We start from the raw sequence: 15,135 nt of genomic DNA, 5'->3' as shown, positions 1-15,135 counted from the left end.
TGACCTTGATCTTTGACCTACTGTTCTAACCCTGAGTCATTCCATGATGTTTGATTTACATCTGATGAAAAGTCTGTTTGTCTGTCTGTCTCTATCTCTGTCTGTCTGTCTGTCTGTCTGTCTGTCTGTCTCTCTCTCTCTGTCTCTCTGTCTCTCTCTCTCTCTCTCTGTTTCACACACACACACACACACTGTCCAATAAACTGCATCGCTTTATGAGCGCCAACGCAAAACTTCCTTCTTCGGATGGAAGGAGTTAGTCATCAATATACTACATATAGCACAAGATTTTCAGCATTATTAGGTTAATAATCATCATCAATAATAGTCTGTGATTACAACTGTGGTAATAACTACCAAGGTATTATCATCCTGATAGCCAGTATTTAATGACGTGGGTATAATCAAGAAGTATGATCAAGTAAGTCGCTTACCTCAATCCCCATCCAAAGGTTGCCATGAAAGAGATGGGCTTCTTGCCAATGTGGTAGGGATTGCGACCACGTTCATCAGTGTACAGGGACTCGATGATTATAGTGATATGATTCACCATGGCAACTAGTGTGTAGCCTCCTCTAGACACCTTCTCTATGGCGTCTTCATAGTTGGTATACTGAGAATAAGAGACAGTATTTAAAAAGGGGGGAGGGGGAATGTACCCTTTTCCTGAAAGTGCGTGAACTGAATATACAAATGTTTTGGCCTGCAAAAAGGTAGTTTGAACAGGAGGCATGGTGACATAATGCATGTGAAACGGAGAAATAATAAAAGGGTGTGAAACGGAGAAATAATAAAAGGGTGCATTATGTGATATGCATACCTTCCTTTCTTAGTTACCTTTCATGACAATAGTATCATATTCCACAACTGTGCTTATGTGGTAGGCGTCAGGACAATGTTGGGCTTCATGTGTACTAATAAGTCAGCCCATCATAGTTAACTGTTAATTATCAGACTGTTAGACTACCTTTGTCCACTCACCTGGCTTTTCTTCAGCCTTGACTTCGACTTCCCTCCAGCCACGGGGATAAAGAAATTAAAGATTGCGATATTGTAATGAAACCTCAAAAAATTGAGTCCCTCTCACTCTTCTTGTACCATTTAGTTACACATTCCATCAAATGTCTGTATTCTAGATAAGGCCAGACTTCTTGAAATAACTGAGGGAGATCATCTGTATTAGAGTGAAATTGATTTTCACTGTCCATGACCAGACTCAACACAAAATACCTACATCATTATGTTAAGGTTAAGTAAAGTATCGGTTTAGGATTGACTACTTCAGACTATATCAGTGCGAGTTTGTGTTATAGACCATCCAGGTAGCTTTCAGATCTATATGGGTGAGACGATCTTAAGCAGTGAAGCATGTTCAGTCATTAATATTTAGAATGGGTGAGTGGTTATCACCAGGGCAGCGGTGAATGTTGAGATAGGACTTTCATGCTTGGTCGTGGGGAGTGCAGACGTGTTTTTGTGTGCTCTCTTCTCTAGCTTTCAGGATTGCCCCAGCGATGGTAGCATCTTTTTTTTTCACCTTTTTGGTGACCATTAGGGGAGCTAGTTATCAATCTCATACCCTTCGAGTCAGACTGGAAGAGTAGGTGTCATTACCCACTCACTCACTGATCGCTCTGAGGTGTGAATGAGGAACTTGTTGAAATTGTCTGCCACCAGATGTTTCTCACTGTGTAAGCCTTTCACGCGCAGATAAATTAACAAGTTTTCTGTGCCATGACGCATCAGCTTTTAGCCCCCTCCCCCCCCCCCCACCTGCCATGCACTCCAGATAAATGTATTCTCGGGTAATTTTCACCACCCCAACATATTTATTTTGCCTTAAAACCCACATATTCCTATTCGTCGATGTTTGTTCTACACGATAAGCAAAAAAAAGTGGGAAAAAAAATACACTATATGTATGTTAGGGTCTTGTGAATAAACATTCAGGAACATACATCTCATTTCCCAACATCGTAAGTCGAACGTTTACTAAACAATCTCTACATGTTAACCATCATTCGAAAGAGAATTTTGTTAGCTTTCGAATGCCGGAGGCTCCAGTTTGATACGAGGTATGGTGTTCGAGCAATAAGCAAAAAAATAAAATCCATTTCTGACTGACAGCAGATTTTTTATTTGGGGAGCTCTAGCGAAAAACCTTTCTCGCCAATGATACGTTTTTAGTTGATCATCCTATGCAGAAATTCATTGGCTTTCATTTGAGACCACAACGGTGATCCTAGGCCTTATAGTTTCGAGAAAAATGCAAAAAATTATGGTGTACCCACACCGTGTAGTGACTGTAGGGTGGTTTCCTGCCTTCCTCTGAGCTACTGCATGTAATTCACCAATTCTGTGTACACTAGATATGGACACTATATTCACATAATTCACTATCACTATTTTTTTTAGTTGAATGCTCACATTTGGTGCAGGGTAGAGGCAGTGCAGTTGACTAGAAACAGTAGCAGAATCTTCATTGGGCCAACAACTGATAATGACCAGGAATGTTTCACAAACACCAAATTTCATATTGCAAACACCAAATCTAATCACAACAGTGCCCAAACACTATACACAAGCACTACTGGTATATCGAAATATGTTGCACAGCCGAGATGGGGATAAGAGAGGAAATTTAAAGTGACAACCACACAGTAGTTTCCCCACTCACAGCTCATTTGGTACTGAATAACCTGTCCGGTCTCTTGCTGATATCGGGACCCAAAGTTGCCAACTCATTACTTTTGACAAGGAGCAGGAAAGCTATGCTCCTCCAAAAATGACGCCGATCCCCAGAAACTTTTTTTCTGATGAAATTTTTTATGCTTTAATGATGACAAAAGCGTCAATTTGTATTGGCCCAACCACACCCTGATGACGACAAACACATCATCATGTGCAGAGGGGTTAACAGCTTCTTTACCCTGAGTACATGTTAATTTACTGTGATTTTTCTCTGTTGATATGAGAACCTGTGTGGCAAAATAATATCATCCAAGACTGAAGTACTGAGAAAACTTCATAAAAAAAATGTTACAGAGGAGAATTCTTGTAGAAACTCCGTAGTTTCTTATAGTGTGTTTTGTAGATCAGTTATACATATATTAGACTCGTGGACGAGCAGTTGTTATACGTGAGTAGTTTTGTAAGTAGATAATCTTCATTCCCTTTGTCATGCAATGACAGGAGAGGTAAAGATTAGTATGGGACTATTTTTATTTGTCTTGTAATTATTAACAAAGTCTCTCACACACGAGTGAAATATAGAATCCCGCTCTTACCTCCCCACTATCTCACTCTATCTCTCTCTGCCACTCTCTCGCCCCTGTTGCTGGCCTCCTTCTCTCCACTACCTGTCGGTTCCATGGCTAGCCCTTTTCTGATCTCCGATTCCTACATTCTCGTTTAGCAGGGGTCGTGTCATGTGGGCTATACTGTGGTGGAAATGTTCTAGAAGCCTAAATGTGCATATGTGTGTATGTGTGTGTATGGTCACGAAGTGCTGTTTTTGGGCTATTGTGCTGGTGTGAGACATTCTGGAGAGGTGCTAAGGTCACTTCCTTTGGCCCTATGTTTGATATTGACCTAACCTCTAGACTATATTATGTATGTTGCTGGTTAATATGTATCAAGGTATTTTACAGTCCTGACATCGCTCGGTCACGTCAGCTAACGGTCCTCTGACAGCTATCATCATTGACATATGCTAATCTATTAATACATAATATTGATTATAATATTGTATAGACATAATATTCGTGATAATATTGTACTGGCCTAATAATATTCTTGAAACATAATACATTTTAAAAAAATTTTTATACATAATTAAACAAATGCACTATAGTTAAACTGATTATAGAATATTGTATAACTTATTGTACAATGTGTATGTATAACAGACATACGCATATAACTGTGCTATGGTAATACTGCTAGGTCATTACATTACATTTGGAGTTATCCCTTTAGTAATGTCTAATATTTCACCTAACTTGTGCGATGATACTGGTGATACAGAAGTGTACTAACATTGTATGAATATTTATACAGTAATTGTTCATAATTCTATTGTAATTTATATATCGTTTGTTGTTACATAACTGTGGCAAGTGCAACACAATTCTAGTAACACTGCAGTAATATTGTAGGAACATTGTAGTAATACATAATTGTAACATTGTATGACTTGTTACATAATTGTATTGTTACATAATAATTGTATTGTACATAATTGTATTGTAATTGTTACATACCGTTTGTAGTTACATAATTGTAACAACTGTAACATAATGCAATCGTTTGTCGTTACATAATTGTAGTAATTGCAGTAATATTGTAGTAACTAGTCCTGACATCGCTAATCCGGTCATGCTGCGGTCGATGATAGTGATGATGTGCCTTGCCACTGGCTCGTGGAGAACAATAAATTGCTCTTTGTTTCACTTATAGAAGGAGTTTATGTGGTATCTTGGCATTTGTAGTAACACACCTATTTTCATTTGTTTGTTATGTGATCTTACTGTTTTTTTGTTTTTTTTTTTGTATGTATTGATAATCTATAGTTTGTTTTTCTTCGTTTGTCTACACTTTTTCGTTGTTGTCCGAGATTGCATAATTGCTGGTTAATTCCCTTGAGACCCTTTTTTAAGGCTTAGTTTATATTGCACAGATATAATTGCAAATGGTATTATATAGCCCCGTAATTTATTTTATATAAAAAAAGTATATGTACACTATATACAGTATTAACTATATACCCTGACTTGTTCACTTGTACCTATCGTGGGCAATATATGTGTCAGCTTCTTCACGATTGTGTGGAAGATTTCTTGCTAACATAATTTGTGTTGACCATTTTTATTTTTTACCTTGAAATTTAATTTGTCTGTTTCCACTAGGTAGCTTTAATTAATATATATATATATTTTTTTTGGGGGGGGGTTTCCTTGTAACTTAATTGGTCTGTTTCTGCTAGGTAGCTTTAATTAATAAACGTTTAATACAGTTCTTTTAATTGCTCACTGAGTAACTGTGATAGTATATTTTCTTTTTTACTTTGTGGATGTAATAATGTATAGCTGTATGTATGAAACACGTATTTTATGTAGGTATAAATGGTAACACTCGTTGGTAGTAAATAAATGCTATAGTAAATGAATGAATAAATACAGTGTAGGATATTTATTGTTGGAGCAATTATTTAGTGACTGAATTATGCAGATAACTGAAGTAGGTATGTGTACGTAAGTTGTAACTATACAGCACGTTTTATATGTTTGTGCAGAAGTTTTTTGTCTACCAATGTGTATTGTATAAATGAAGTAACTATGTAACTCACTAGTTTTTACCGTGGTGTGAATGGTGTGAGTGGTTGTGAGTGGTGGTGTCACACACGAGTTGATTGACGTGGTGTCGTCTCAGCAAACACGCACAGTGACGTCGATTTCTCACCCTCTGGTAGCTGTGGTGGGTAAATGAGTGAAGAAAGGTGAGTAAGATGAGTTGTGAATTTGGGCTTGGTATTTGCTTCGTCTTCTTGACCTCTTCATTCCTTGCATCAGCGTGGTGATGTTGGTGGAGGTAGGGGGCGGATGGAGAGAAGGGTGGTGGTCTGCTGGTTGTTGCTGTGTTCTTGCTTTTCGTTTGCTTGTTTTGTTTTTCTTTCTCAATTTATTCTCGGTCCTTTTTTCTTGTGATTTACTCGTTGTGGGATGAAGAATGTCGCTACTTGTAGGTGCGTGTAAAAGATTATAGAGACGACTCATAGACTTGTTACTTGTAGTTGATCGTAGATGGTTATAGTTCGTTGGTTCGTCATAGAAGTTGGAAGATTGTTTGTATCAATATTTTGTTAAACTACTGGCAAGGCGTCGTGTGACCTCTTCACCTCTACATCAGCGTGATAATCGGGGAGACGGAGGGGGGGTTGGAGAGAATACTGTCAGGACCTGGTTGCGAGTTGTTGGTTGTAAGAGGTATTGGTTGTTTTCTGTCTTGATAATGTAGACTCAATTGTACACTCGTAGACTTGTAGGCTTGCAGGCTCGCAGACTCGTAAACTCGTAGATTCGTGGCCTAAACTCGTAAATTTGTAGATTCGTTCTTTTTACTGTATACTCGCTTGTGGTTCTTTGATTGTAAAATTGTAGCTTCTTGATTGTGTAGAATCAACTGTAGAACTGAAGCTGATATTGGTTACTGTCTCACCTGCTTTTGTAGGAATTCACTGTAGAATTGAAGCTAATCTTGGTTAGAGTCTTGCCTGCTTTTGTACAAGTTCACCGTAGATTCGTAGACGAGGTTCATACTTTCGCTGCCTCCTTCTTTCCACTACCTGTCGGTTCCATGGCTAGCCCTTTTCTGATATCAGATTCCTACATTCTCGTTTAGCAGGGATTGTGACACGTGGGCTATACTGTTGTTGAATTGTTCTAGAAGCCTGTGTGTTTGTATGTGTGTGTATGGTCATGAGGCTGTGTATGTGTGTATGTGTGTGTATGGTCATGAGGCTGTGTATGTGTGTATGTGTGTGTATGGTTTGTGGGCTATTGTGCTGCTGTGAGACATTCTGGAGAGGTGCTAACGTCACTTCCTTTTGCCCCCTAGGTTTGACATTGACCTAACCTTTAGACTCTATTATGAATGTTGCTGGGTATTATGTATCAAGATATTTTACAGTCCTAACAGAATACATTGCTCTCGTTGTTTTATTTCCCCCCCAATAGAAACCTGAATATTGAAAAACCCGGCACTTATATATTTCTTTTCGTCCCCATCTTCAGGAGGGTAGTTGGACACGATGATCGAACGAATGCTGACCGGACTGACTGTCCCCAGATGGACAGGCACCAGCCTCATGCCCTGCTCAATGCACTTTTGGCAACATGTGAACCTAGTATATTATAAGAGTGTACTTTCGGTGTGGCAGTTGATCAGCCTGCAACTCATGACGTACTCACGTGTTTCTTGTGTCAAAGAAGATGAATGAATGGGTAGCCAATTACTGGTTAAAAGTGAAACGAGTTTACAATGCATATATTTAGAAGACAATAGTATAAGTAACCACATGCACTGATGTTTTCCATTAATGTCAAAACACATTTAATTGATTGATAAACTTCGATTGCAATGATAATCAAATATTAAGAGATTTTTGTATGAGAGTTTAATCCAATATGTGCTCACTCATCATAAAACGCTTCTGTCGTACATTGTCAGATGGTGCAGCACACTCCTTATTAGTGCTTTGAAAAAAAAAAAAGTTTTCCACAAAGTATAAATGGTATTATCTAGGTGTATGTCATACACAGATGTGGTTACTGGCTATAATATAATCCTTCCCTTCTCTTTCCTTTTGTTTTAAGTCTTTCATTGCTGGAAACTCATTCCCATCTTCCCCCCACTCCTCTCACTCTCCCCTTCCCTCTCTCAGCACCGAGATCCTCTTCTACCCCCCATCCCTCTCTGACCCAGGGAGGTGAAGGTGGCAGTATCTGCTGTTCTTACATAATACCAACATAGTGGGAATCTACCTTCATGACCATAAGGCGTACCATAAGCTGTTCTTATTGACAGTTTCTCTTTCTGTCAATGTCTCTGTCTCTTTCTCTTTCTGTCTATCTGTCTGTCTTTCTATCTGTCTGTCTGTCGTGGCCACGTTAACTTAAATTGGCAGTCACCCCAACTGCAACTGCTCAAGGTGTGGGTATCTAAAAAGGGAACATGATCTAATGTGTTGCTCCCACACCTTTTACACCCACAGCAGTGAAGCGGCACCGAGGCCTCGGCCTTAGAGTTGTTTATTGCACCTGATAGTATATATATATATATATATATATATATATATATATATATATATATATATATATATATATATATATATATGTGTGTGTGTGTGTGTGTGTGTGTGTGTGTGTGTGTGTGTGTGTGTGTGTGTGTATTAAATACCTATAATGCTAAACAAAATGGAAACTTTACCGATATTTATCACAAAGCAAGGCGTCCAGGCAAATTACAATCCTTGCACGGGGCAGATGTGTAAACGATGAACCGACAGCAATGCACTCTCGTCCTTCGAGGGCAAACTGTTGGCAGGCAAGAATGGGAAGTCTACGGGGGAGATGGCCAACACCCTTGGAATATCAAAGACAATCGTTTTATTATGCCTGACGTGCTGGACAGAAAGTCGAGACCGGAACAACAACCCAGGGGGACGACCACCAATGCAGACCACAGCCGAAGTCGATCGACAGATAAGTGATGAGAAAAATTTCTTTAACGATGCGGCGGTCATACGAGAACAAATGAGCTAGATGTGAGTGCTATGACTGTGTGATGGCGGTTATATGCCGAAGGTATTTATCACAGGACACCAGCCAGCAAAATAAAAACAGCAGCTGATATCATAAGGACAAACGTAGATATGTAGAGAGCCATGTGCAGGAAGATCATAAATACAGGACTCGGGTTATATTCACTGACGAAAAAACGTTCTCCCTAACAACACATGGGAAGATACATTGCTGGAAGAGGAATAAAAGCCGGTCTAGTATTGCAGACGACATCATACGTGACTGTATATATACGAGTAAATAAATTTAACATGCGCATTCCACTTATGAAATAAATGTAACATGTAAAATTGTCATGTCAATCAGAACATCTTGCAGGTGCATGCAAAGATGGTTTTAAAAAAAGAAGTAAGTTCATCTCAGTGTGAAACATCCAAGTCACACAATTTGTCTATGGTTGTAACTTTCGACTCTACCCTGTAACCTTTCCCTTTGACCGAGTATCCAAAAAATCCAGTTACTATACGTATGCCCGTCCTTCAAACACTTAACAAATATTGATTCAAATTTGATTAAAGACGTTTACGTTGAACTTGTCTTCGTGACAGTGACCTTTTCATTATTGTCCTCGATGTTGAACACTTCATCCTTGTCTGACCTTAACCCCTTCCAGACTTTGTCCAGAGAACCAAAGGTAGCTGAGAAAAAGGACTGAATCATTGCCATTGCCCTGTTTCCCTTGCCTTTGACCAATAGTTTCGAATTATTATTCAGTCCATCCGATGCTGACCCTCAACCATTTTACCACATTAGGTCAGTACCAGGTAATATGAAGTTAACTGACCGTTTCTTTGAGCTATGACTTTGTTCAGCTAATTTTACCGCTTCTGCTTAGTCTTCTATATATTCCTTATTTATGATTATCCGTTCAGTAAGATTTTCACACCCGGGAGAATAGACAGCCAAACCAACTGAACCAAGAACATACCCCACTGCATAATAACCACTAGTGTAATAGCTCACCAAATGACATTTGTCCTATTTTCCCAATAACAGATACAACACCCAAAACATCCATGGAGAAGCACGTAGCCAGCACGTCAAATGAAACTTGTGGGGATGTGAATGTCCCCATGGCGTGGATTTGTCTCTCTCTCATTGATGGACACTTTACAGCAGCAAAGTATCTTGAAGTTCTTGAAGAGGAAGTTTTTATTTCTCACTTTGAGGAGGACTACCCTTTTCCTTAGGCAGATACTGTTAGCCCATGACAAATGGCCGGGGCACAGAGCCTGAAACGTCCAGAGATGGTCTGACGAACCATCCACACCTGGAACTACTGGACTAGCAGAGTCGGGATGTAATAAAGATGCAACAGTGCAGCGAAGGATAGAGGTTCAAGGAAGCACGTAAAATGAGGATAGTTAATGAGACGAAATGCCTTGACTCCACCTTGTTGAGAACGGCTGTATATGGGAAGCTTCCTCACATAGAGTTGTCTTTTCCACAGAGGTGAAAAAAACATTTGTATAAAGTCAACAACTGTGCAGCAGTAAAGAAGGAGGAGTCGGCTTAGCAAACCTAAGATTAAGGAAGCAGATTTTACAAGAGAAGTAATATGATCTTTGTAAGATACATCCGAAATTAATAAAACTCAGGTATGCTCAGTGACGATGCACGGTGGAGCTGGACATTGTTAACAAATAGAAGGAACTCCTACGTAAGATTTTGACGTTTCGAAAGATGTAGGATCTGAGTTTTTGATGCATTAAAAACAAGATTACTTTTCCCCAAACCAGAGTTATATGTGCCAAGTCAGACATAAGGTGTGCCATAGCCTCATCAGTTGTTTGTTGCAACTGCTGAGGTGGACGCCGTGGGAAGCAAATGGAAAGGCTAACAGGTGGAGTCATCACTGTATGAATGGACAGGGTTAGATGTACAGCTTGGAAGATCATTGATGAATATAAGGAAGAGGTGAGTTGGTGATAAGACAGAACCAAGAGGAACACCACTATTGACTGCTCTAAGAGAAGAATGGTGGCCGTATACAACAGCAACGACCTGAAAGGAAGTTAGAGAAGAGATCACAGATGGAAAGATAGAAACTTTAAGGGGGCAAATGGATATTAAGTTTTATTCCAGACTCTACTGAAAGCCTTTAAGATGCCATGTGCAATGGCAAAGCTTTTGCCAAAGTCCTGAATGGTTGCAGAATGTGAAATATATATTCTAGAATATTGTCATTAATTCTCTCATCTCATTGTAAATACTTTTGCAGTATTTCTGTGCTAATGAAGAGAAGGGTGAATATCCAACAAGGTAGTGTCAGGCATAAAACGCATATGAAACCTACTGTCTATCTATGATGTATAAAACTTATACAGTCACGATAATGTAATTGTTCATACCAAATTCATGGCGGGTATATCAGATGACCTGTTGTCCGTGTTTTAGTCAAAAACACATTGTTGGTATTTAATGCCATTAAACATAAAGTGTAGGTAAAATAACAAGTGTTCTACCTTTAATCGGTTTTTCTTTGATGCAGTTGAATTAACACTGACGGTGAACGACAATGAGAATTATAAAGCTGAAACTGACTTGAACTTGTTATTTATTTATTTATTTTTAAGCAGAAGAGGGGGATACGGTGGCTCAATCGGTAGAGAGGTGGCCTGCAGTCCTACCGGACCCAGGTTCAAATCCCCGCTGGGGCAGGGAACAGTTTAAGGATTTGAATTTCATACAAAGCAGAATGTCGGAAATTTAGGAATAATTCCTCCCATTTTCTATTTCAGTTGGTGATGGGCAGTCCCAGTCATGCCTTAGTCACGCTTGGAAGCAGTCTAACCACTCTCGTGGTATTGAGAGAGAATTCGGTTGGGACAGACTGGACTGATTAATTAATTTACGACAGTGCTTCCTCCTAGATGGGAATCAATACTATCAATTCACTTTAATTTATAAATAGTGTAAATAGTAATGCTTATGTAAAAAGTACGTATTTGGTCCAGGCCGTAACCCCCAGTAATCCGCCAAGCACTTGCAACAAGCAACATCTTCAACAACTCTGACCATATGGCAACAACCTACAAGCCTCTCCATTGCTACTCTTAAGCTAAGTAACTAAATGACCCTTAGTGGCGAAAGACTGGGCGAATAATATTTCACCAGGGTTTCCAGCTTTTATTTGAGGATCCTTAAATAGATCGTTTAGTTGCTTAGTAGGGAACACAACCTACACGTCATTACGATCCAGGTGAGTCCTGGGAGAAAGACATATATATCCGGACAAATTATGTAGTGTTGTAGGCCTATTTTTGTCTTGTCTAGTGCATGTGATTAGCCAGTTAAATATTTACGACACTACCGGGGGTATATTCTAAATTTTTCTAATTTTTCCCCCACAAAGTGGTCCTTCGAACCGGATTGTTAACACTCCAACATGGCGACTGCTCTGGAATTAAATTATTATCGGGTGGCTTATATAGGCCACTCTCTGGTCACCTGTGACACCTTGATGTATGTGCCTTCACCATGGCCCTTGGTGACTATGGAGATGATCAGAGTAGGGGGTGCCAGAGCAGACAAGTTTTTTGAGTACGAGGAATTTGCAGAAGTACTTAGACCTGGCTATAATTTGGTTATAGTCATGTTGGGGGGAAACGATATTAATGAGTCAACTGATGTGCAGGACTTAGTGGCTACACTACTACAAATTAATGAGGCTATAGAAGATGCAGGTGCTATGTGTGTGATATGCACTGTAGAAAAGAGGGAATATCCACATAATCATCCTTGATATGTGGATCCCATTGTTTACAATAAGATCATGAACGCGGTTAATAAGAAAATAACCAAGGAACTAAAAGGGAAAATTATTTTGCTTGGTGGTAAGACCTATCCTCTGGAGGTACGAGTCATGGACCAAATTCACCCTACTTGGGAAGGAAGACGTAGAATTTGGGCCAAGGTGCGAGGAGCTATTAAATTTCATTATGATCAGTGGGTTGCTAACAAACTAAATATGGATTAATTTTGTAGTAACCCCTAGAAGGCTTTAATTTGTAATCTAAATTTAATTGTACTATTAATTTAGTTGTTCAGATTTATGTATCATTCTTAGTATTGCTGTTTGATGCTGAATTCTTCTATGTACATTTAGTTAATTTAATTCTAGTGGTTTCATTGCTGTAGGCTACATTTAGTGATTCTATTAATTTTGATTTTCAGACTTGGTTCAATATGTCCTTGTCAAGGAGGATTGCAGGCCATAAGGCCTATGTCACCACTCTCAGTGGTAAAGTAAATGATGAATTCCAATCCTCTGACAAAGACTACACTAAACTTAAGGCCTGGAGCCAGCAATTACAGAACCAGCTGACTGTCATGGGAACACTTTATGATTCTTTATTGGAAGCCACAAAGGACGATGATGAATTTAATGAAATTTTTATAGCTAAGACTAACGAAGAAGAGAGAATTTGCCTACTAATAGCTCAAATTAATTCCTCTCTGAAAAGTGAGTCTACCCATTTAACTTGTCCAAGGGCTGAGTCGAAGCTGCCCACACTTAAACTACCCGAGTTTGATGGCACTTCGTCTAATTGGAATTCCTTCTGGGATCAATTTGTTGCCAGTATTGAATCCAGAAAAGATCTTAGTCCAGTAGACAAATTAAATTATTTAAGAGGAGTGTTAAAAGGTGACGTGAAGAAACTCATCGATGGTTTCAGTATAGAAAGTGATGGATATAGCAGTGCAGTGCAGCTACTTAAGGCAACTTTTGATAATCCTAAGAGAAAACAGCACGAACTTGCAATGCGACTGCTACACCTTAAAACTCCTATTCATACTTGTAATTCCTTGGCCGAATTTAGGGCTAATCTAGAATGTACCCTTAGGAAATTGGAAAAAATGGGGTGTGATTTAAGTAGTTCCAGTTGGCTTATCTCTCCACTAGTAATGAAAAAGTTACCCAGTAAAACTATTGAGAGAATCCAGCATGTAACAAATGAAGATTATCCCCAGCTACAGGAAATTAGGGACTCATTATTAAAAGTTATTAATCATTTAGAGTCCAAAGGGCCTGAAGCTCAATCAGATTCCAGTACTAAAGGTGCTTTAACTAAAGAGAAGCCTGATAAAGTCAAATTATCTCCTAAATCAATTCCTAAGATTTACCACACTTCAGAACAAGTATCTTCACCCACATATCCCAAGAATGCTCAGTCACAAACCTCTGCATCGGCTAGTCAGCAGCCAGCTCAGCAGCTGAAGTGTATTTTGTGTGATGGAGCACATCTGTCCAAGAGCTGTGAGGCGTATTCAGGTCGTTCTACTCGTGTAGAAAGACTCGAACAGATAGGACGGTGTGGTAGATGTACTTGTAGGCACAAGACTGATCAATGTAACTTCAATTTGAAAAGATGTGACCTTTGTAAAAAGGGGTTTCATCACAATGTCTTGTGTGATAAGCTGAATACACTTAATTCACAAATTTGCTCAGTCACTCCAACAAATCAACATACCATCTCAACTGCTTTACCGGTTGGAGCTGTTCATATTATTAAGAATAAATCTCAAATTAAAGCAAAAGTTCTTTATGACCAAGGATCACAGAGGACATTCATTTCTCAGGACCTAGTAAACAAGCTTAAATTAAAGCCTAGTGGTACGATTAATTTACAGCTGTCCGGCTTCATTAGTGAAGATCAGAGAAGAGAATATCGGCTAGTTAAGATTACTGTTAAAGCTGGCAGGAAGTACACTAGACTAGAGGCTGTGGTTAGAGACACCTTACCTAACAACATAAGAACAGATGGTCTAGAGAAGTGTTTGACCTATTTGAAAGATCAACAAATTAAAGTATCTGATCCTGGTTTGACTGATCACATAGATAAAATAGATCTCCTTATTGGTGCTGATTTCTATCCTAAATTAGTTTATGGTCTCATTAAATTCAAGGGCATAAATTTCCTAAAAGTACAAGGAGGATTAGTTGTATATGGCAATATTCCTGACAAGTTTGTAAGTACAAGGAAAGCAATTCAGGTTGCTATGGTAACGAATATATGCTTGCAGCCCTCACTAAATTCAGAAGAGCCTGACATTTCCAATTTGTGGAAAATGGATAGCATTGGCATTAAACCTGAACAGGTAACTCACGAAGAAGCTTTTGTGCTTGAAAATTATAAAAAGACTGTTCAGTACTATGATGACCAATATTGGGTAAAACTTCCTTGGAAAGTCAATCGACCTAGTTTGCCCACAAATTATAAATTAGCTCTTAATCGCCTAAATTCAAATTTAAAGAGACTTAAAGGTGAAGGAGATTTACTAGATAAATATGATCAGTTAATCAAGAGTCATTTAGAAAAGGGGTTTATCGAGGAAGTTAAGCAGGCACAGGTTGGACAAAATACTCATTATATTCCTCATTTGGCAGTAATGAGAGACAGTAAGACTACACCTGTGCGAATAGTATTTGATTGTAGTGCCAAATTAGGCTCCCACACTAACAGCTTGAACGATTGTTTGTACACTGGTCCAACTCTAACCAAAAATCTATTAGATGTGCTGCTAAAATTCAGAACTAATGAATATGCCTTTACAGCAGACATCAGCAAAGCTTTTTTACGGATAGGACTTCAGGAAGAAGACAGGGATTTCACCAGATTTTTGTGGCCAAGTAATCCTCATGATGATAACAGTTCTCTGGTAACTTACAGATTTAAATCAGTCCTTTTTGGAGCCACTAGCTCACCCTTCTTGTTGCAAATGACGCTAAATTATCACTTAGAGCAGCAAAAAGAAAATATAGAAGTGGCTA

General features: G+C 38.9%; 1 protein-coding gene across 1 annotated transcript in view; it reads right to left on the bottom strand.

The window, feature by feature from the left end:
- Positions 1-15,135, bottom strand: part of LOC145397080 (glutamate receptor ionotropic, delta-1-like) — a gene marked incomplete at its 5' end in the record, with an annotated part of 40,547 nt that overhangs the window by 9,620 nt on the left and 15,792 nt on the right. Inside the window, one exon of the mRNA XM_080270287.1 lies at positions 435-613. Coding sequence (XP_080126413.1) covers positions 435-613 — 179 coding nt within the window. The remainder of the gene's footprint in view (positions 1-434; positions 614-15,135) is intronic.

Source organism: Coenobita brevimanus, chromosome 40 (genome assembly GCF_032717465.1).
Source record: "Coenobita brevimanus isolate Jiangsu-jjx chromosome 40, ASM3271746v2, whole genome shotgun sequence".
NCBI lineage: Eukaryota > Metazoa > Arthropoda > Malacostraca > Decapoda > Coenobitidae > Coenobita > Coenobita brevimanus.
Note: the sequence above shows the minus strand (reverse complement) of the source record. Positions and strands in the feature narration are given on the sequence as shown.